Here is a 25,245-nt window from a genome sequence, read left to right as displayed (position 1 = left end):
AACAGATATTTTACGCAGACTAAGATGAAAATCATTTTTGATACGAGCTTGGTGTAGCTCTCGCAGCGCGAACATCCGCGGATTAGCTAGCGAAAAGTGGTACGGGGAGAACAGCGGGGACTCATATAATTTTGCCAAGAAGCTAATCCGGTAACCGTGCTTTCGATAACGTCGGTTCCAGATTTGACCCGTGGGACAGGCGGTAAATTTCGCAGCTGACAAAGCCGAGCCTTCCTTCCTTCTACTTCCGAATCCGCGACCGTGTCGGTGGAAGCAATGTTATTAGAGTCCTTCGCGTTCGGCCACATCGGACGGAGATTATGATTGGACGTGTAAAATGTCTACCGATTCATAATCGGAGAAACGCGGAATGTAACCGATCGCCAAACTTTCCAGTCAGCTTTTCGCCAAATTAATAGCAAGCTTAACTTCGAGGATCGTGGAAAATGATCGACGTATAATAAGTTGATAAAGAATAAATGCTAATTCCATGGGTCTTAATTTCTAGTAATGAAAAATACAAAAAATATAAGTCCGTTTTAAAGTTCAATTTTTGCATTTATTATTTTTATTTTTTATTTCGAGAGTAAATTTCTTAAGTAGGAAATTTAAATAGAAAATCGAACATACAAGTAATCGATCTCGCGCTCGATCATTGAAAGGAGGATGGTATTGTAACGGAAAATATCGTCGGTATTCGTCACGTTCGCGATTGGACTTGCCGCCGGATGCGGGAAACAAAGTTGAACGATATATCGCTATCGACATAACTCGATTGCCACTGTCTCTCCCTCTTTTCTTTCCCGTCTATCCATTCGCCGCTCACCAACTTGGGAGGCGTGTGTATAATATGATAGATTGTTTCTTCGGGGCTCAATTTCCAGCTCGTGACGCATCCCCATGTCTAACGTCACGCGACATTTTCGTCTTTCCGCCTGTTCTCTTCATTTTCCATATCACCCATCATCGCCCACGCCCAACATACCTGCACACGTGTAGATATGCGCGAACCGACTGCATGTAAACCAAAGTGACGGCGGAATATTTGAAAATAAGATGACAGTCATGTGTGTATTTTTATATTTATACGTGCAATAACTATTTCTATTAAAATACTGTGCATTTTAAATAAAATGCATTTTATTTAAATGATTAAGTGCGCTGTGGATTTGAGTAGCTCAAGATTACATTCGTGACACATGTCGCTTGCTAGAATGAAATATTAGAATTCGTGGATTAGGCACCTGTGGCGCTTAGCTATACTCGTCCCAACTGTTCATCTTACTTTCGTATCTTTACGTATACGCTTTCGTGTGACGGCTCGACGATGTAAAATGCCGGCACGACGGACCTTTTCCCGTCCGCTCATATATTACGAGTCGACGGCACGTGTTACATCCCATATAAGCTCATCGTTCATAAAGCTCGTGGCCCCCGTGCGTGTCGCAGCGACATGGGTCGCGGGGGACGCCACTGACAAGCGTACACGAGTGTTTCGTCGTTCGCCAGACGTTTCTTCGCTGCGAGAAACATCCATTCGTCTTGGTAGAGAAATCGAGTTCGGAGCGCGTTTTTGACAATCAAATACACGTCAATTTTTGTCTTTTGCAAATAATCACGAATTTAATCATTTTTTTTTCATACAATAATATACCAATAATATACCATTTCAAAAAAATAATTACAAAAATAATTAATACTACATCCTATTTTTTTTTTTTTTATCAGAAAGTTACAGTTAAATTTGACAATATTAGACATGCAGATAATGCGTATAAAAATGATTAAAGATCTAATAATCTGTTATCGAAAGACAGTAAAATTTCATAAAAATGATTGAAAATGTAATAATCTTTTATCGAAAGGCAATTAAATTTCAATATATAATTCAGCAATGGTAGTCTATGTTGTATAATCGAGATGTTCCAAAAACAAGTTGCATGAAGTATATTTGATAACGTAATATTATCGGTGCAGCGCGGTACGGATATTTAGCGAACGAGATTTCGTATGTAAATGCTCCCAGGAGTGACTACTTGCATGCCAGTGCTACAACTCGACGTAGTAGTAATTTAAATTGCGCAACTTCCGTAATGTTAGCGCATCGCACAAATACCTTGCTCCAGATCCGGATGCGCGACTGTGTTGTAATGAAAGCAACATCGATAGTTACAAATTTCTATTGTCAAAGGCACAACTCGCGATCTGCAATTTACACATGTGAATGATTCGAGCTGCATTTCGCACTATTTCATTCGCATTCGAAAATGGAAAGTATTAAATTATTTGTATAGCATTGCGTAGAATAATTGTTGCGTAACTATCGGAATCGCAACGTAGTTAAATATTAATAGATAAATTTAATGTTATCCGAACGAGCGGAAAATATGGCCGCGCAACGAGAGGGCGAAACGATAATTAATTTTATCTCGCGTGCGCCCTTTGTAATTTAAATGAAATGAAAAAATTATATCGCATAAAACGGCACCGGGTTTATAATGCGATGCCACATTTATGATACACGGACAGCGTGTAAATCAATATCAGTTTGTATTCTCTGCTACATATTATAAAGCGTCACACTGCTTTCGATTTCTGTGACAGAATCGAGTCCTATACGTTGCATTAGTTTCGTAACTCGTTCTATTTTCGTCTTGTTTGATTTATGCTCGACGCCGAATTTTATTCTGCGAGTTATTTTCTATTCAAGATAAATTCTTGTGAAAGAAAAAAAAAATAATAAAGAAAAATGCGTGTGCGCTGTATGCTTATGGAAGAGCACAAATGTTCGTTTCTGTAGTCGCGCGGCTGCAAGTGTCATTGCATCGCCAGATGAGGCCCCGCGCAAACCTCTCTCTCTCTCTCTCTCTCTGTTCCTTCCCTCCTTGCTCCTCTACGCTTCCCATAATTTTTCCTTCTTAAGGGAAAAGCGTCCCCTCGGCGCTGTTTAATCATCGCGCGCGCAGGTAATCGCGCCCGAGGGCGAAAGTGCGGGTGTGGCTGCTTGGTTGCGAGGCGTTTATCAAGCGAGTGCATCCATTTGCCGCGGATAGTCGGGACTATGGTTTGTGATTTGCCGCAACTATCGCCGCTTGCATAAATCATTGGCCGTTTCAGCCGTAAATAATCAGGGCTCATGAATCACTCGTTATTATTCAGTCGTAAATAATTTGAAATTCTCTGCCTATCTGCAGCGGATCAGCTTCGCACATTTTGAATCTCTTTGTTTTTTTTTTTAAACGAAAATTTTTTATCATCCATCTCGCAACAATAAAATTGTTAATTTATTATTATCTGCTTGGAGTGTATGATACTTGTTTCTATTTAGCTTTGTATTATCGTATTTTTTATCTTCTAATACATTTCTGCTTGTTTTTTAACTCTCTTTCTTTCTTTTCTCTTTACATGTATTATGTTATTATAACTGTTAATTAGAATGAAATTTTAAAACTGCAAAATTGAATTAATAATTTAATGTTGTTACTATTATTATATAATGCAAATTTTTTTATTGAATCTTATCGCATTGTTAACTTGATAAAATATGAAGTTATTTTTTTGATAAAATTCCTTTTTATTTTTGATGAAAGAGAGAAATGTGCGTAGAGAGAAATTCACGATCAAAAGTCTTTTTTTGGAAAAACGATGGTAGTAGGTCGTGACCGACGCGCGACCTCGTGCGTCACGTATTCTCTGCGCCATTTCTACCTCTTCATCCCCGTTCCACTTGCATTTCCTTTTCAGTCCTCTTTTACTTTTTTTTTTTTTTCACAGCGTTGCTCGTAATTACGCCTGGAATAAGAGAAAAGTGCTCGTCGACGAAAGCGTATCTATAAAAGACAATCCGTTTTATTATATGCAATCTGAAGCGTTAATACAAGGTCACACGATTTCTTTCGCAAAGAAACGCTTTGAAATAAAAGTGCCTGTACTCATTCTTATCATACGATCGAAAGGAAGAAATTATTCTATAGTTTTATATTTATGTTATAATTATTATTTAAATATAAACATATTTTCAAAATACGTTTTCAAAATATGTTTAGGAAAGCGTTTAGCTCTCGATTTTATTAAAATTTTAAATTAATTTTATTAAATTTTGTTAAACATGCGATTATAAGGTCTTATTTCAATGTTATTGATCTTGTTCTAGAATAGAAAAGATATACGTGTAAAGGTTATCGACGCTTTCGACAATTATGTTTTTCATCAATCTACGCGAACGCAACAGGCGGTCTCGATATATATCTACGTGTTGTATCTGCATTTTATCGAAATCTATAGTTTTTTTCATTTGCCCGTTATAGAAGGCGTTTTTTTACTCGCGCTAACTTATTGCTTTTTTTCACATCGCTGTTATCGAGAAATTTCCGCAATTAGTCCATAATTGATTGATAGTGATCAAAAAGGATTGATAATGTTGCTTATACTTTTTTATAATTATAATATTATATCTTGCTGTTTTTTTTTATTACTCTAAATAAAATATAGAAGACTTAATTTCATATTTATTTAGTCGGAAGGAGATGATGTTATTCAAAAATTCACTGATTGAATTGAAAAGATAATTATTTTATCTCTGTGAAAGCAAAAATTTTAATTTTATGTAATAAGTATTAGACAGAGAAAAAGAGAGGATGGGGAGGAGGGAATACATTGGCATTCGCGATTATATACATTATTTGGCAGAATATTTCGCAAAGCTGTACAAGTATGTTTCTATAATGATCATAATTCGGGAAATCATGGAAATGTATGCGGACTGTATTGAGAGAATAATTTCCCAGCGAAAACAGCATTCCGGAAAATGTATTTTGCGCAGCAAAAAAAAAAAAGAACCATTCTGCGTATAATAATACTGTATTCCGGTCAGTTTTAAAAGGTTACCGTCGTGTGCATTGAAGTATTTACATGGCCAGTAATAACTTTTAATGAAAACAAATAGTTGTATATCGCGCAACCCGAGGGAATGCTCCACGCGCATCTCTCGTATAACTGTTACAGTCATTTCTGACTGTTTATACAGGATGTTTCTGAAGCGTTTGATTTTTTTTTTTTCTAATTTCTTTTCTTGATTTCATTGAACGTCATTTCTCAATTTTTTAATTTCCAAAATTGTATCTTTGTAGTATCTCTGTGCAATTAGTAGCACTTGCAACATCATGTTGAATAAAGCGGAAATTAATTGAAGAATATACGATTATCTTTTTATAGAATCTCCTGCGGCTTAATACGCTAAAATCCATTGATATTTAATCTTCCTATTTTTAATTTAAAAGTTGATAATGTTTTTCAATTTTAAAATTGATTTTAGAAACATCGAAACTATTTCGTATATTGTCAGTATTTCGATTGTGTGAAAAGGCATGATTTCTGGTACACCCTGTATATTCAGCATACATACTAAATCTACTCTCGTGGGGAAATTCAGCCATCGATGCTTTCGGCGCTTAAACTTGATTCTGTTTGTTAACGAAAGCACTAAATGAACTGACCGTCGATGTAGTGCTCGCTGTTTGTACATACGGGCATTACATTTATCGGCATAATAGAACCGGCTGCCATAGTAGATTACATAGCTATTTTATTCGCGCTTATTCCGAACGTTCAATTTAGTTTTGTGTAACTCTAGCTTCTCGTATTTCCACGATTTTGCAATTAGATATTAAATTAAATAGGAGAAGCGTCTATTCGTTGTTTATTGCGCATGCGATGGTCGTTATTAGTAATACGACACAAATAATTATTACTAATTGCGAGATGAAATACAAAACGTCATTGTGCTGTCGGTATGTGTTGCAGATTTAATGTAATATCATAATACAATTTAGATAGAAATTGATAATAGAAACTGCGCTCGTTGTCACGCAGTCGAGAAATACTTTACATTTAATTAATTACGATTGTGTTTTCGAATGATTCAATGTGTGTTGAAACACACGTTTCAATTATTACCGATAATCGTATATCTTATTGTGCATCTATCGTTAATAAGATCAAGTAAAAGAAATATATAAAGCCTGTAAATAGGAAAAAATATTTGCTACAATATAAAATATTTGCTACTAATTAGAATATCTAATTGAAAATACAATACGATACGAATATTATAATAAATTAATAAAGAAAAAATCCATTCTTCCGCTTTGAAAATAAAATATGTAAAACATTATCATTGCGCATGAGAAACATCTGTATATTGATATATTAATATTCTTTTATATCATATTAATAATTTAGAGAACGTTAGAGAATATAATTTTATAAAATGGATACACAAAGTATTTCATCTTTTAGTGAATTTACACTTGCAGAAAATGTTTTTCTTTATCGATATAAATAGAATAATGAAAATATTTTAATATTACCTTTAGTTATTAATGTTAAATGATCGTGCAACTACAATAGAATAACGGAATGCACGCGAGAAAGAAACGATCGATCGATGTTCGGGGATCATGTGGTATAAATATGGGAAGAAACAGGAAGAAGGATTTTTGATAGCCAGTCCGCGTTGCTTCGGGGGTTGCAGGTGGCAGAGTAAATGAGGAGGGATTGCCGTAATTACGCGATTCTCGTGGGAGGGAGGAAAATTTGCAGGTACAATCGGGCAACTAGGGACGAAGCGAACATACGCAAAACGAGACGACAGTGTGCGTACACGTGTATACGCGCGCGCATGCCATTTCGAATGGAATTTTTAATCGATTCCGCGCATATTTTTCACTCGTTTGCACCGTCAATGCGAACTACGCGTATCCCTCAGTCCTGAATTGATTTTCATTTCTTATATTCTCGATTGAATTAAAGTTTAAAAAAATTGAAATTTTATTTTTATAATTAATTTAATAGTTGATTTTCATGTTGAGTTTTTTTTTTTATCCCTCGCTATATCAAAGAATAGTATTTTGATGAAAGTATTGACGCGTCGAATGAGATTTATATATTATATCAACATCTCGCAATAATAATGTATGTAATAATGTATTTCATCCTAATAACTTTCCTTAACACAGGCGTGTAATCTTTCTTAAGCAAAAGGCGTTGAGTTTCTCGGAAGGTGATCTTAGCGAGATAATTTCCCCAGAGGCTGCATCACTTTTGTAGACTTCCTGTTATCTTTTCCGGAATAAACTTGGTAACGCGTTAAGCACCCGTTACATCGTAATCATAATGTCACGTTCGCGTTAGATTCGCCGCTACTTTTCCGCACGTCGTTTCACTCAAATTCGGAACACGTGCACACGGCTGCGCGACAACGTTCGATTTTTTTCACGAAAACTGTATCTCATACGTTACGGTGACGTTTCGCGTTTTCGTGTTGCACCTTGAATACGAGCGATTTAGCAGGTAGAACGCGTTTTGTTTGTCACGCGGGGGAAAAAAGCGGGTAGGCGGATACGAGTGCGTCGTCTAGGCTGATAGTGAAGTGACATAAAGCGAATGCACCAACGGTGCTCACTTCGAGTTGTAAACAACGTGCGATATGCAGTGGGATTCGCTGTTTACCGTTGGATGCACCCCTTTTTCAACGATAATTCATCGCGCGAACATTTATACGTGTCGCGGTACGCGGCCGTTCCGTTACTCTTCGCATGCTGTGCGTATTTACTACAATGCTATCGCGCGACCATGTTTTACGAAGTTTTTACACGAGTCGAAATGCATTTTATCGATATATAGGTGTCGGTTTACCGCGTAGCGATGCGCTTTAATGGCATCGCATACGTCTCTTCACTCTATTAACATGATTACTTTGATATTTATACAATATTTTTTTTATATAATAGCAACTTTTATAAAGTTTCATAAATATGTGGTGCAATTTTCTGAGAAATCTCAAATATTATATTGAATTAAATATATATACCCGCGCGCGCGCACGCACACACACACACACACACACACACACACACACACACACACACACATCTAATAAAATATTTGTATATGAAAAGTTAAATGTGTACTTAGAGTATGCAAGTGGAATATGCCGTTCTATTCCAGACGCGGCGTAAAGATGATAACATATTTTGATTTACTTCAATTTTCGCTTTAACACATAGTATATATATATTGCGAGGATAAAACGTTTGAGCGACTTCAATTTAATATAAGTTACCCAGCGTCTTCATTTCAGCGTACGTATTTTTGGTCGCTCTAATTGATAGATAAATTTTGCACGTCGGGATGGAATTTAACCGCATCTCCCGCAAACGATTCTCGATCTTCGTGAAATCTGTTTTACGCAGCATGTTGTAGGCAAGCCCATGACACTCTATTGCTGCATATAATTTAGTATACGCCACTGGTACGCGGAATGACGAGGGAAAAAAAAAAGGGAACGGCGCCGTTACACGTGTCGCATGCGTTACCCGATGACGCACAGATACATGCCTTGTAAACAATGTTCGCGGCATGACGAGGTACGGCCATGCGATGTCCGTCGCTGCAACCGGATACACCCGTTTTTCGCAACACAATGATTCATTGCCCGAACGCTTTAAATGCGAACGCGGCCGCCCGTCCATGGACGATGCTAGAATTTTTCATCGAGCGTCCTTTTCCTACGAGAGCATGGCTGTCGAAAAGCGAGAGTACGAGCAGCGTAGAGATAGAGAGAGAGAAAGAAAGAAATCCATGAATCCAAAAAATTATTTTTTTTTTGTTACTTTTCCTCTCTCTATAGTGAAAATAACTTTGAAAAATTTGTAAGCCCATAATTAAGATATTATCACAATTTATATTTTAATATATATATATCTTTATATTAAATTATGAGACTTTTATTTGTATGAGCAAACGTAAGCCTACATATTTGATTAATCCACTCTTAAAAAAAGACATGTTAAATCGATACTCGCAAGTATTGTTGCTTCTTTTCCTCAATGTTGATTGATTATTTCAATATTACGCTGTACATTATTTCATATTAATAAAAATCTATCATGGCTGCATAATACTTGACAATTCAAATATTATATATATATATAATTTTGATTTAATAGATTTTTAAAAAACAGATAATACATATTATACATATTATTATATTATAACTAATTTATTATATATAACTAATTTTATAATAGTTATATGTACTTTATAATAGATGCGTGCCCTAACCGCGTGCCCTAATCGTGTGCCCTACTCGCGTGCCCTACTCGCGTGCCCTACTCGCGTGCCCTACTCGCGTGTCTTAATAGAATGCCCTAATATAATACACCGTAGGCTGCTTCCGTTGGGCCAGTTGGACTTACCTATCGTTGATCCTGGCCATATTAATTCTGGCTATGCCTAGCCAGAGATGTAACTTCGACCCCCTATCAGAGGTCAATGAAGGAAAAAATTCCTTCCGTTGCCGGCTAATTATTGTCGTCGGGCATTATTTTACACGAGCATAATTTTATGCTCTTTTATGACATGACAGTTTGTCATGCATCGTTTCAATAAATTGCAAAATCTTATATTTGAATAATTTGACTTTCACTAAAAATTATTATTCAAATTATACGACACATAAATGTTTTATTAGTTTATTTTAATATAAATTACATATTATAAATATTATATATTATTATAAGATTAAATATTTTTACTTCAAACAATGATTAAATTTAATTGATAACTTGGCATTAGATTGACTAAAGTAAAATTATATTAAAACGATGCGTGATGAACTGTCTAAGCTTTCATTGCTATGATAATGAAGATGGATGGGCTATGAAAAATTATGACAAAATTGGCGCAACATCACATAATAATTATCAATATTTCATATAAGAAATAAAGTTATTAATGTAAAATATAAAATATTTTTTTCAATTTTTTTGTTTTAATTTATATTTTTAATTATATTTCTAATTGTGTTTTAATATATATTTAAAAAGTCTATTAAAAGTTATTTGAGTGCATTTATTTTAGCCCATCCATTTTGAGGCAACGGATTTATTTACAATCTACAATCTACATTTGCATCTACAATATCTACGGATCCGTCACCTCAAAATAAAATAAAATTATCACTCACCGGCACTGATGCGCAACAGCGGAGATTTGGTCTTTAGGCTACGTTGTCTGCAACACACAAATATAAAATCCAACTTATAGTAACGTTTAAAATAATTATTAATATTTTAAAAAATTATTATTGCGCGTATCAAATTTTATATCCGATGCGTATAATAATAACAAGATATATAAATATGAAATAATATTATAAATTTTAAAAAAGAAAACTATTTCAAATAAAAACTTTTATAGTATGAGTCTCTTTTGTTTGAACTATTCAAATAATGATCGAATAGAATTAATGCGTGTGTGGGATTTATAATAATTAATATAAAAATAATAATACTCACCCTTGGGTTGCTCCGCCGGGGCAGGATGCCTCTCCTAGGCCTCCTCCTCCTCTCAGCTTGATTCACACGCGCGATATTTTAAACGGCACTCCCGCACTTTTATGAAAAGATACTTCCTCACTTATACGCGCGATACTTTGAACGACACTCCCGCACTTTCGACACGATTGAACCCCGTTTCACGAAAATCGTACTGCGAGTCGACAAGTACGACTTTATTACTCGAGCGTCGCTGTACGAATGATTACAAGGCTATAAGACGTTAACAATAGCGCGCTAATGTTTACATCACCAAGGCCAAATACAATGTTATTGTTTTCGCGGCCGAAAGTATGTTGCGTACTATGACGTATATACGGCGTCGAATATTAAATAATACAAGTATTTTAAAATATAAATTAATTATTTAATAAACGATTATTATTATATAAATCATTTTTCGAACCTGCGATTTGACTATTTTATTACGCGTTCTCAAGCCGAATCATATTTAAATTATCAAAAAATCGAATAACGATAAAATATGAAATATAATTAGAAATCAAGTATTTTTAAAGAAATAATTATTGTTTATAAAGAGAGAAAGAGAGAGAGAAAGATCGCGATAAAACAATAATTTACAATTTTGATTCTAATCATTTCGATTCTTGATTAAAATGTCACGCAAAATACGCGCTTTGGAATTTATCCATTATGATATAATTACGTATTATTCAAAGTTTAAATTGTACGAAAGATAATTAATTATTTATGGTATTAAATTATTTCCCGATACTTGTCGCGATCGCGAGTAAAGAAATTTGATGGAGTGTCTCGCGTTCTACTTCCTTACTATTCGAGTGTCGCCGTGAGACTAATAAAATCATAAGCCATAACAGGTTAACAAGAGCGCGCTAATGTTTACATCGTCAAGGCTGTATACCATGTTATGTTTTGAGAATTCGTTGCCGAAATATTTTCCGTACTATGACGTATATACAAACGGAATATTAAATTATACATGTATTTTAAATTATAAATCAATTATTAAATTAACAATTAATATATTACGGAGTTTATCGTTAATTACTTGGACCCGCGATTCAATTATTTTATTGCGCGATCCGAATCATATTTAAATTATCGAAAAATCGAACGATAAAATATCGGATGAAATATAATTAAACATCAAGTATTTTTAAAGAAATAATTATTGTTTATAAAGAGAGGAAGAAAGAGAAAGCTTGCGATAAAACAATAATTTATAATTTTAATTTTAATCATTTCAATTTCTGATTATAATGTCACGCAAAATACGCGCTTTGAAATTTATTCATTATGATATAATTACGTATTATTCAAAATTTAAAGTGTGTGAAAGATTGTGTGTTGAAGTGTGTGGAAGAATAATATAATTATCTCTTTATCTTCGAGAACATATGCCATTTTTCTTCGCGTACATCGTGTTATTTCTCTCTAAAAAAGGACTTAAACGAACAGCTTTGACATAACAAATTTCGATCAAAGGTAAGAGAGAAAGATAAACACGATATATTTATATATATCTCTATTAGAACACAATAGCATACGGATTTGGCGAATATTCAAGACATTGTATGCTCCGCCGAAAGATCGGATCACGGAGTTTAAAATTCAAAGTATAAATCGGAACTGCAGAAGGATTTTCGTGTCCGTGCGCTAATCCATTGACGCGAAGAATGAATATAGAAAAGTCGGAGATATCGTAGTCGCCCTACGTAGGTACAGTGAGCTGCCAAGTCCCTTCTTGCACGACAAACAACCGGAAATGTAGCCATAACAATGCGGATATGCGCCGCATATACGACCGCGGCGGCGCGAGTTTTCGCGTATCGCACGCATAACGCGACGCAGATTTCCTCGGCTATAACGTAAAATACGAGAACCGCGCTCGTAAACGTGCGACTCCCTCCCTCTCCTCCCTCTCCTGCCCTCGCTTCCGTCTCACTCGGAAAATCGAAGCGACTCGCGTAGCGCATCGCGGTCCATACGAACTTTACTAAATGGAGAGTGCACCAAAAGGATTATCCAGCGCCGCGCGGCCGGCGTTTCGGATGTCGAGGACCGGCATCGATCGAGTTCGTTTACGGCATGAACCATTGGGGTTACAAATCAAAGAGCTGCGCCAACCGAGCTCCATCGAAAAATGCGCGCGACGATGGAACGCATATTGTACGCAGATAGGTAGATAGATAGGTACTTTAGTGCGAAAAATCACGCGCATCTACGTAGGAGAGCTCTCCACGAATGTGTGTGTGTTTTTAAAACAAAAATTCGGGAACTAAAAAAAATATTTTAATCCAACATCTCAATGTGGGTGGATGCTACATTGAATCGGAGGATGTTATTCGCGAAAAATCTTTCATTTGCACGTGCTTATGACGCGAAAATAACACAAAAATAATTCCAATGTTTTAACTCTTGAAGAAAAATATATTTCAAACTGACCCGATCACATATACAAGAGAACGTACAGATATATATATATATATATATATATATATTGATTTATCAATTAAATAATAAAGTAAAAGATTATTCAGATCACATTTAGGACACCGCACATTTTCCAGCGAGTAATCTATCGAGCAAACATGAGCGAGATTTGCAAGTGACATGAGAATCAAGAGCAATATTCTTTGTTCGTCGTTTTCCAAAGCACAAATGACAGAGGCGTGAAAATGCTTACGACAGGCGGAACGGTTGGACGATCTCGCTTTGTGCATTTGACGCAGCTGCATATTGCAGCAACAGCAGAAGCCGGTAGTTGCTCGTCACTGGAAAATTTACGGCGGCTTCTTCCTCGTCGCGTCGTTTCCGCGGTCTTCCGTTCCACTATGACGTCTACGATTTCGTCGTATCATCATAACACGCGTTTTAACCGTCTAGCTATATAAAACTGAAAATTCAAAGGATGTATAACGCTAAGAATATTGCAAACTCTAATCGATGATTGGTGTTATGAGACGAAAGAGGAAAAAAATTATTATCAATCACAAAATACACAAATTTGTATATAACAATTTTTTGGGAATTTATAAGATATCTTACTAATTTCAAACATTTTCTAACATAAATATGTATTGCCTTACAATAAATAAGTCACTGGAAAAAAAAAAAAAAAAAACAATTAATACTAATAGTTTGCTTAATATAAAAGTTTATAAAATGTGAGTCATCAAAGTATTTATATCGCTGCAGATATAAAAATGTGTCTTACAAATTTAACATGTTACGTAACAAAGGCGAATAAATGTGAACTGTCTGGCCTTTTAAAGCTGAAATTTATTCAAGAAAAAAGCAGAATAACACTTTGATAGAAGATCTCTTTTCTCCATCGTCACAAGTTATTTTAACATTGCCAATTTCGTCAACAACGGCACTGCACTATGAAGCGAGAACATGTTTGATAGCATATCGATATATCGTTATAAAGATAAATATTTCATAGCACTTGCGAATAAAGACAAAGACGGAGCAAATAGATCGAATAAAATAATAAGGGCCAATTATGATAAAAAAAGAAAAGAACGATATATGTTCATATACAAGCAACAATGAATATAAAAGATATATTTTATATCTTATATCTCCATTTTGTGTCAAGTATATATACTATAACGGGGATTCGCTCCTTTTTTTACTTTACTAGAATACCATAAACGCGCGCTACGCGCGCGCCATTTATTTTATGTGTATGTGTATATAATTACTTACATATTAATTCTAGGTTTTCACTTTTTCAAAATAAATTAAATAAAAATTACATACTCGCTTAATATTTAAACTATCAAATGTATCGCTCAGTTATAGCACGCTTTTATTGATATAAAAGTAATGTTCAGTGCATCGTCGAGATAACCAATTAGCATCGCAAAAAAGATGTAACAATATTGCCAGTATCGATTTAATAAACTCCGTAATATATTAATGTGATAATTTAATAATTGTTTTATAATTGAAAATACATGTATAATTTAATATTCCGTTTGTATATACGTCATAGTACGGAAAATATTTCGGCAACGAATTATCAAAACATAACATGGTATACAGCCTTGACGATGTAAACATTAGCGCGCTCTTGTTAACATGTTATGGCTTATGATTTTATTAGTCTCACGGCGACACTCGAACAGTAAGGAAGTAGAACGCGAGACACTCCATCAAATTTCTTTACTCGCGATCGCGACAAGTATCGGGAAATAATTTATATATAATAAATAATTAATTATCTTATATAATTATAATAATTAATTATAAAGAGATGAAATTGAAATAATTATCGCGTATTTGTGGCGTCTCGTAAATAATCATTCGACTTGGACGCCGTTTATTGGAAATTCCGGATCGAAGGATGCTGATTAATGTTCTGAAATCGGAATCGCCCAGCAGCATGAAATCGCGGCCATATCCGCTTTTCATTCGGTTTTTTGCGGCCCATATATATCGGCTCGTATCGCTCTCTTTTATTTGGGAACGGGGCGCGAGGTGAAATTCAATTTGTCAATTTGCATACGCGCCGGAATAAAATCTATCAGGCTTCCGAGGGTTGTAGTTTCCGTTTGTTATTACTTCTTCCTAAATCCTGAACACTCGGCTCTTCATCATCCGGAAGCGATTCCAAGCGTCGACAATTCGTGAAAAATTATTATATCCGTTAAAATAAAATTGAACGTGATAAAGTCATTTTTAAGCTACGATACTCTCTAAAGTTAGATATTATTTTCTTTTTCGCTTTTATTTCTCTTCACGTTTTTATCTGGAATCATATTTTTACACCTATATTTTTGCTAGAGATATTATATCGAAATTGTGTGTGTCTGTGTCGTAGAAAATATAATGTTTTTTATATAAAAAAAATATCATTTCTCCGCGATAACTTTTCTTTGATCTCTGGATATTTTAACTTTATGCAGCTCTGGCTTACTTTGACTTGAAGCAACTTGATTTCATCAATCGTCGATTTTATCGGTGATTGCTACGCGTAATAAGAATGCAATTTCATACGGTTTTCAAGAATTTTTTTCAAGTTGATGTCAACATAAAACTTAAAGAGAAGCAGACGATGAGTGCACAAACAATGAAACGGCATATTTGGTGCATGAGAAACGATTCACCGAAGAGCAGTAAAAACTCCCTCTGTAAAAATTGACATCATTGTATAAACTGATACGAAGCGTCTTACAATGTCAGATCTCTTTTCGAAAAGTCCCGCGAGTATGGATATTTATCCGAGTACCCACGGGGGGAACTTTCGTCCTTGACCGAGCTCGTGTATCGAGAATGACGTCTACTCAGCGAGATATGTGCTCGTACGTGCTCCGTCTCGTTTTCTCTCTCAGCGATCTCCCTGCCGTATCTATTACCGTAATCTTCCGCCTTGCCGAGCGAGAACGCCGGATTTCGACTTTGAAGCTCGCTTTTACTGCAACGACGGAAGTCGAATCATAGAATCCTTTCGGTGAACTTGAAATCGATTTAACTTCTGATGTCCCTCGGTGCCGCTTCCCCCCTTTATCCAGTATTCATGGCAAGAGTGATTCCGATGAAAAAAAATTCCTCTCCTGAGATGGTGATCAGACGGAGAGAGAAAAATAACATTTATCGCGTAATATATATTCCTATATAATAAACGAAATGACTAATTGCAAACTCGATAGGCTCGAGCATCGTTCTTACATTGCAAAAATGTTTCCCCGTAAACGCGTGTCATAAATCACCGTTGTCAAGACAGATTTCAATTAATGGCAGCTTCATGGAAATGATCCTCGAGCATCGTAAATGGGTTGAGGCTTCGCCAATTGTACCGAATTCCGCGGCGAGGCTACAATGCCGGCCATAAAAACGAGAAAAAGCGGAAAAGGAACGGAAAAGTTTTCGCGCGGTCGCTAAAATGGAAAAGTGTAGAGGCAGTGGTGGGTATTGTTTCCGGTAGCAGGTGCTACCATTTTCACGAATGGCACAGTAACCGTGCATTTTCACTGCGGCCCTTGCGCATGGCGCGTCGACCACGTGCATAACAGAGGGATATAGGAATGGCAGAGGATACGTATGCCGTGTTACGGTGTATACGTGGCCTATTCAGAAATGTTCATGCGCCCTGTTCAAAGACTCATTACGAAAATGACCATTAAAATAAATTGCTCTCATCGCACCACGGGGGGCGCGATGGGCTTTGCCTCTTGCCGTCTATAATGCCGGCCGCGAATACGTGATGCGGAAATAGTCGGCGGTACGAATCAATTTACGTAAATAATAGAGAGAGAACACGCGCGGTTCGCGTCTCGACCACTAACAATGGGAGAATTCGCGCCAGCGGATACACGGCGCTGACCATTAAATCGGCATTAGGGATATATGCGCAAAACTTGAAATTTTTTGATATAAAAGAGCGTTTCGTGTGTGGAAATATTACAAATAGTCTACGAAGAAAAACCGCACTTGACATTTTGTAAAAATTATCAGAAATAAATTTTTCATGTATTTTATATATATATATATATATATATATATATGTTTTTATATATATGTATATACAATATGTTTTAGACAATACATTAATAAGAGGATCACGCATGAGATAACAATAAATTATATTTTAACAATTGTTGATAGAAATGTATTTAGAGATTTATTTTTCTATATTTTTATCAACTTATTTTTATCTATACAGCATATATTTTTATTAATTATAGCAGATAATATTGTAATCGATGAACGGAGCGTTCTCTGTTTGTATGTTCCATCTATATAGATTCGCGTCGGAATTAAAACCAGTGTTTGTACTCTCTAGCGGCGCGTTGCCTTTATACAGATAGCATTTATATGTGCCCGAGTTCCACAAACATTTCCAGTAAACCTTGTTTGTATCAGTATTATACTGATATTTTTAATTCTCGCCAGTTTGTTCGATTCGGTCGACTTTCCTGTTTACAGAAACCAACAACATCTGTTATTTCAAATTTATGTCCGGCACAAACATATCCGTGTTTAGCTTTGACGTTGCATGCGCATTTTCGAAAAATACAATTTTTTATCATCAATGACGATATTACATATTAGTTATTTCTATCGGTTTATTTATGGCAGGGAGATCGTTGTTGATCATATTTTTTTCAATATTCTCTCTCTCGCAAAGCAAACATTTTATTTGAACTTAAAAAAGCATTCTCATATCTTTTATAAGAAACTTTTTATAGATACTATATTTTAATAAAGTATATCTTTATTAATACTGACTTTTGCACGATGAGTAATCGATCAACTTTGTCAAAGGCGGATACTCTCTTTCTCTCTCTCTCTTTCTCTTTTTAACGAGTTTGGGGAATAACAGAATAATTTATTTATAGTGAACACTATAATCCCATTTCTCTGGTGATGATATTAACTTATTGATCGATCGTGCGCTACAAAACACCGGATAATTTCCATCCTATCTCGATATCTCGCATCGCGCTTTTTCCAAGCAATATGGACTATCATTATCATCGCATTTTTCTTCGATATTTCTTATTATTTCCGATGGCCAGAAACCAGGAACGATGCAACACGAAGAAATACGCGCGGCGGTAATTGAAATCTTTCCGTTCCATTAAAATAATATCTCAAGTGAAGAATCGAGTCCAGGGAGATCGTCCGTGTGTGTCTGTTTTTTTTTTTTTCTTTTCTTTTTCTATCGTGATCTCGAGAAAAGATCTATCTCATTCCGATTCGTCGGGAATTCTCTGTCTTTGTGTTCACGATACGTGGAGCCTTTCTCGCGCGGAAGTCAAGCGCGCGTTCGATGGATAAAATGCCGGTACATCAAAATCCTTTTTCGGCGCGAGTCAGCAAATATTGACGCTCGTGAATTGAAATTTGCATCGACAGCGAAATTGGCAAAATATTTCCGCTCGTAAAAGAGAACGTTTGCCTGCGGTGGCGATGGTCGCGTCAGAAGTGAGACAAGAGTCGAGAGAAACGACACAAAAAAAAAAGAGAGAGAGAGAAGGAGAGAAAAGGGTCTTCCCACGGGATACGGCCGGACGAAGGGCCGTATTGTAGCCTTAAATTTAATATGACGTGTGCTATACGATCGATTCGGACGCGCCTTCCGGCGGCCACTCATCCCGGCCAATCGAATTCCACGGCAAATATTATGCGGCTTTTCGATGTTTCTCTACGGGAACACACGTGCCAAGTGTTTTCGCAACCATTTTATTCGGCGAAATATATATCTGCGTTTTTTTATTTCCATTTATCATTCCACGCGCAAAATGTATTGTTAGTTTTTTATAATATTTGAATTATCATGATTCTGTTATTGAATTTCCCATAAAACTGTATAATGCACCAAAATATAATGTTTTTCTTCTGCAAAGTTATTTTTCATGAAAATTAAATTAATGGATATTACATAAGAAAAAATTACTGTTTGAATTTATTACTTTATGTATTATAAAGATTGTCAAAAAATAGATAATAGAATTATGTATATATCATTAATAAATCATAAATTGTTATTTTTTATAATATTTATATATTTGTTTTAAAGCATTTTAAAGTATTTTTATAAAATATTTATCAATTTATGATTTAAAACAAAGAATTTGCCAGTTTTATGACTAAAATTGTTATTTTCATTACTATCCAGCTCTCTAATGATGAGATTTATTTTTGGATTTTTAGGGTCCAGTCGGGGAAGTGGGCGGCGTAAGGCTGCCGCTACAGTCATTACATGGATACGGATCTGTGTTTATGTACTCGGCGTCGACGAGTCCCGGGGGTGGAGGTGGCCAGGGTGGCGGAGGCGGGGGTGAGGTCACCCTCCGCCTCCGCGAACCTGAGGACATTCCCGAAGAGGTTCTCGCCCGCCTCGAGGACACCGCCACTCTCTCCATCTCTCTTCAAAGCGATGCAGTCCTGAGGCTAGGAGCGGCTGGCACAGGTAAGTCCTCTTACCTTCTTCTTCACGTTTGCTTACTGATCAAACACGATGCGCACGCGTACGACAAGTATGCTTGTTATGATATCGTGGAAGATGGTTTGATATAAAAGCCGCTACGCTCGATCAACTAAATTTAAGAAAGTAATCAGTCTATAATGAATCTATAACATCTAACAATTTCGATTTTTGTTATTGTTGATATATTAAGTTTGGGTCAAAATAATTATAGCTAATGAATCAGTATTTTATAAATAATAAAAACGAGGAATAACTCGCGCGCATTTTATATATTACAAATATATTATAATATTATAAAATATTATTTAAATTATTAATAACGCATATAATACAATTATACTATAATTTATGACATTGAAGAAATCAATTTCTCTGCGGAATATAATTGTGAACATTTTATTTTTTATTGAAATTTATTTTTAATCTTTTTCGAATTAAGATTGCGCACCTGGGCTTGCTATTTTGTTTATTTGTTTTTCTTTTCATCATGATTCGTTACAAGAGGTCTGAAAAGATTTCTTCCTCAACTATTCCTGAATTGCGGCGGCACTAATAAATAATTGGCTTATAGTACGTATAAATTTATATTGGTTGGGTCGGAATTTATTATAATGGAGGTCGTTCTTCTCATATTTTTCGGATCGCGTTCAAGCCCACGCTTTCGAAGAGCACTTGCTTCTAGGTCTAAGTAGATTAGCCGCGGTATCCGAAGTCATGTGTGCTCTAATGCAGAATTATTTCGACGGATTACAATAATCCTTGCTTTATGTGATTGCATTCGACGAGACCTTTCCTGACAAAACGATTTACTTACGTATCCTATAACTGTTCTTAGCGGTGAAAGTTGCAATTGAAACGTTTGATTTTATCCAAAACTTATATGATTAACAGTATATGTATATTTGCATGTATATTTTTAACATCTTTAAAATTTACAATTTTAAAGAACTGATCGATTATCATCGAGATATATTGGATGTTCACTAATTTCAAATTGGTCTAAGAATGAACGAATTAGATAAAAGTGACTATATATGAAAATAAATAGACTGTAATAAGTGATAAAAGAAAGCGGGCCGTTAATCTTGGAATTATATTACAAGATCTATTCGCCACTGAGTACAGCGGGCTTCCTGATTTTATCTGTTCTTACGAACGGAGAATCTAGCTATTGAGAACTCGACTTCGGGAAACGCCCGGAATCAAACGATTATTGCTTCCTTCTAAGCGGCGCAGGTGACTATTCGGCTTGGATCGTTTCTCGAGCGCGGAAAGCAAGAAGCCGAATCGTTTATGTCGATGCTTAAACTCGCAATCTTTCCCCATCCGGTTTTCTGAAGCTTGAAACTTTTAGACCTTCCTTGTAGTTGCCATTTTCCATTCAACCGGAGCATTCATGTTCCTTCTCCTTCGAAGTAATCCTACTTCCTCGGATCTTTTTACGGACGGTCGTCGATACGGAAAACTCGAGTTGGAAAAATTTCGTGAGAGACACGTAAGTTCTTCTCATCTAAAGATTCAAAGACGCCGGCGGTTAAATATCATTCAACAATCAGGGATTATATTTTAAATTTGGAGATGTGGAAGGGCAAGTACTTTGTACAAAATTTTTATCTATTTATCTTTTTATAGAACTTTTTTATAGAACATCCCAGATTATTCTTTCTTTCATTTTCAAGATCTACTGACAAATCTTAGAGTCAATCAAAGTTCATATCTCCGATTATATTGATTTCCGTGAAAAACACAGCGTTGGAAAACATTTTTTGATACTATGATTTTATCGAAATGTTCTGAAATTTGAAATTTTTCATCACGATTCAAACTTGAAATTGAATATAAAATGGTAATTTCCTATACTTATTGGAAAAGAAACTTGATCTCGTTATATTAACTCGAGAAATATGTGCAGATCGGGGAATTTTACGATGAAATTCGATATTAACTTTCTATTTAGATCATACTTATATCGATTCGTTTCGAGACTTTATAATACTCAATCGTAATTTTACTGTATCATTTTTCGTTCTTTACGATGCAAGTTTCACGTAAAAATATGCTCCTTCTCCTATACTATATAATGTAACTTATCCAAATTTATTTAGACCATCATGAAAAAAAATTTAAAATCGATATCGCAGCGTTTATTGATTCCTCGACTTTTGAAAAAAAGAAGCAACACTGTCGAAAGCTTCTACTGTCAAAGTGAAACGCATATACAACTTTCGATACGAAATACGGATATGGAAAAAGGGTCGGAAGTTTTTTTTTTCTTTTTCTAGAAGGGGGCATGGAGAGAGAGATCCGTCTTTGCGGAAAGGTGATCTAGGGACGATCGAGAACGTTAACTTGCGGACGATTTGTCAGAGCCGAACCACGACGGCGTGGCCCGGTCCCGATTCTCGCCCGCACGTTGCCATAAATCCCGGATTTTCATAAGTTTTTCTCCCCCTTCTCCTCGAATTGGAGATCCTTCACCCTTCCCGTTCGTATCGTGTCCCTCGAGTGCCTTCGCCAAAATCGATCCGCGATATATCGTTCCTTCGCCTTTCGTTCTTACTAATGCCGCGGAATCGCGGCTCCCGGGAAAAGAAAGACGGTGCGGGGAGATTTATCGAAGTTGCGGCTTGTTACGGGGGCTTTAGACTTCCGGCAGCAAGAGGTGGAGGATGGTGCTGCGCGCAGCTCGTGCTGTAGAATCGAGCTCTGCCGAGAGAGAAGAAGAGAGGTGCTAGCGATTGATTAAGAGGGTCGTTTGTGCCAAGGAAATGCTACTTGAAACGGCACCGCTATCCGAGCCCATTCTCGGGCACGCCCGTTCCGCATCCTGACTGACTCCCTTCTTCTCCTAGCACCACGTTCTCGCTGCAGGGAACGTTACGGCGAATCACTTTTAGACAATAAAGAGAATGGCACGATTTTTCAAAGTCGAAATAGCTTAATTTTCTTTATTACGGAAATTAGAAAACTTTAGATGAGTCCCTTTCTAAAAAACGCGAAGGCTCGAAAAATGAGGAATACTTATTCCGATCTATCCATTGAAATAGAAAAATTCTAATCTATATCTGCTATAACTTAAGCTGTACTTTTATCAAAATACATAATTTTTTTATATTTAAAAATTAAAGAAAAATCTCTCTCTTTCTTTTATATATCAGAACTATATCTCATAAGTTGATATCATAGATAATTGCGTATCACATTGCGCTAATTATCTACGAATGAATCACAGGTCTCTCATTCTTGGCTATTGGATAACGCAAGATTTGACAAATAGCGACAATGTCCTTGTAAATCAACTCGGGTCAAAGGGCTGATACCATTCCAGCCATTCAATATCGATTATATTGGGAGCCTTACTCAAAGTACCGTCGTTTGGTACTTAAGCGCGACAGTCTGACAACGTAATAGGATTTCTACAGCAGTGTGACAGTATCAATAATCAGACGCATGGAAATTAATTCAAGCCGTTTACTGACGATAATCGTAATACGGAAACAAATCATTAAATCATCTTGCAGAATACTTCCTCTCTCTCTCTCTTCTTCTCCCTCTCTCTGACGAGATATATTTGTATATTATAAAACAGATTAATATTATTTACATAAATTGTAATATTTATAATATTATTTCTACTATTGTTATAAAAAATAAAACAGCACATAAAGCTTTATTAAGGATGCATATAATTATAGCTCTTGTAATTATAAATATTACTACGTACATATACATTATCATTTATCAAGATATACATTCAATCGTTAAAACAGATTGAAATCATTAAGAAATCATGAAAATATGTGGCTTAAATTTGCACACAATTTGTATATTGTACAAAATTAAATTTTCAAAAGAATAATAATGTTCCTCTTGTCAATAAAAATAATAATACAGGCCGTTTTATTGAAACTACTAATTTATTTATTTATGTAGCATATCCATATGAGAAATATATATTATTCGAAAAATATCGTAAAATTTTCGAAATAAACTATCAAAATGTTACTTGTTGCTTTTTATTTATTGTTGAAGTTAAAAATTAAGAAGTCTTAGAGACAAAGATATTTCATTAATCAAATTTTCTTTTTAAAACATATTTCATAAGTTAACTATAAAATACACATAAAGGAACGAGAAATTTGAAACATTTGATGTGTATTATACTTTTAATATCAAGATATTTCTATTTTTTTAAATAATATTTGTTTATACATGCATAATATAATCGAATCAAAAACGTCATTCTTCACGGACGAGCATTTCGAGGATTCGTAAAATAGTAAAATCGCAGGTTTGAGCGGTATTAGGCGTGCGGAATAAGGATAAGGATAAGAACGCGTGTAACAGCTTGGTACGGTAATATCGTAAACCGGAAAAGAATGAAACTAGGGTACAATAAAGGAGCTGAGAGAATACTCGGTGCAAGCCAGAGGAGGGGGCGATAAGTCTGAAATATGCCAGCGTTTTATTCGCGCCGTACGAATATCCGGAAGAAGAAAGGCAACGGGGACAAACGCGAGGAGTGCTTTCCGGAAGAGGAAAGCGAGAGTAGGAAAGAGAGAGAGAGAGAGGGAGACAGTGGGTTTTGCATTGGAAAAAAATGTCTGCGTTGTACACACAACTTACACGGGGCGAACGCAGCTCCGCGAGAGTATGTAGGCGGACAATTCCGCAGTAGCCGCATAAATAGAGATGAAAGAAAGAGACGGATGTTACGCGAAAAAAAATGCAAAGGCTGAGAGAGAGACAGCGCGAAAGAGTGAGAAAAATGGGGAAAGGTATGTACGCGCGCTCATGGAACTCGGAGATGGAAAACTTCACGGCAGGAAAGAGAGAGAGAGAGAGAGAGAGAGAGAGAGAGAAAGCAATTCTCGTTATAACTTTGGGGCCCTGCGGAAACTTAAACTGCTGCGAGCCGAACATGCAGAACTTTCGACCGTTTTCCTACCCGGGACAATCGAGAGCGTCCACTCTTTCCTTATATACTCTATTTCCCGATTGCCTCAGGTACGCGCACTGTTATTATCGTCATCATCCTTTCACGAGGAACTGCTTCTTTTAATATGATCGGGAGGAATGTCTCAGATAAGTCGCGTTTTTTCTGCAACTTTTGGCATAAAATGCGCGTGCGTGTTTTACTCTCGCCGTGTAATTCAAACTTTATTCCATAAATCCAAAGACGAGTGCGAGCAAAATTTAAATTAGAAATTGAATTGGCAATAAATTGGCGATTACGTTTTTGAAAATCCAACTCCTGACTTTTCTATTAAACTTTTAATTTAAATTGCAAAAAAACTGATTGCTTGAATATATACATGTAAAATATTCGCGGAACAATTTGCAAGATTTTTTCTATAAAATTTCATTATTTATGTCACGTACTACATCTGAAATGTTACCATTGGCGATACACGGTGAAGAAGTTTTAACCTGAATCTAAAAAAAAAAAAAACCTGTGCACCTTCGCTCCGTTGAACTCACGCAGATCTTGTATTCGCAAAAATGCTGATTCGGCTTTAAGAACTGATGGTTGAAATTTTTCTACGTTCGCAAAATTTGCCGTCGTCATTGCAACATTTGAAAACTTTGCGCTTATTTCCCCTAGGTCTTCTCTTTTCCCTCTCTTCCCCAGAGCAACGTTGCGAACTACCGAAACTCTCTTCCGATATCACGTTCTGTCCTGGCAACCTGCGATCTACAATGTCCATGGAGAATTCGTTTAGCAGGCACGTTGCTTGCCCACGCGCAATTCTATTCCTCACGAAATTGCGTCACGTGTCCCACAGAATGTTATTCGCCTAAACGCCGATTCTTCCGTTTACCGCGATTGACTGCACAAATCGTGCTCGCTACTGGTTTGCCCGATACTCGTTCAATCTCGACTCAAGTGGCTTTGCCGCTCAAAAATTCTGCCATTATGCC

The 25,245-nt window shown here is 36.0% G+C and overlaps 1 protein-coding gene across 7 annotated transcripts in view; it reads left to right on the top strand.

Annotated features, from left to right (window-relative positions):
- LOC126858489 (uncharacterized) overlaps positions 1–25,245 on the top strand; it is a 364,090-nt gene that overhangs the window by 194,713 nt on the left and 144,132 nt on the right. For all 7 annotated transcript variants that reach the window (XM_050608853.1, XM_050608851.1, XM_050608855.1 and 4 more), the window contains one exon: positions 19,047–19,305. In XM_050608853.1, the coding sequence (XP_050464810.1) occupies positions 19,047–19,305 (259 nt within the window). The remainder of the gene's footprint in view (positions 1–19,046; positions 19,306–25,245) is intronic.

The sequence above is a fragment of the Cataglyphis hispanica genome, chromosome 25 (assembly GCF_021464435.1).
Source record: "Cataglyphis hispanica isolate Lineage 1 chromosome 25, ULB_Chis1_1.0, whole genome shotgun sequence".
NCBI lineage: Eukaryota > Metazoa > Arthropoda > Insecta > Hymenoptera > Formicidae > Cataglyphis > Cataglyphis hispanica.
Note: the sequence above shows the minus strand (reverse complement) of the source record. Positions and strands in the feature narration are given on the sequence as shown.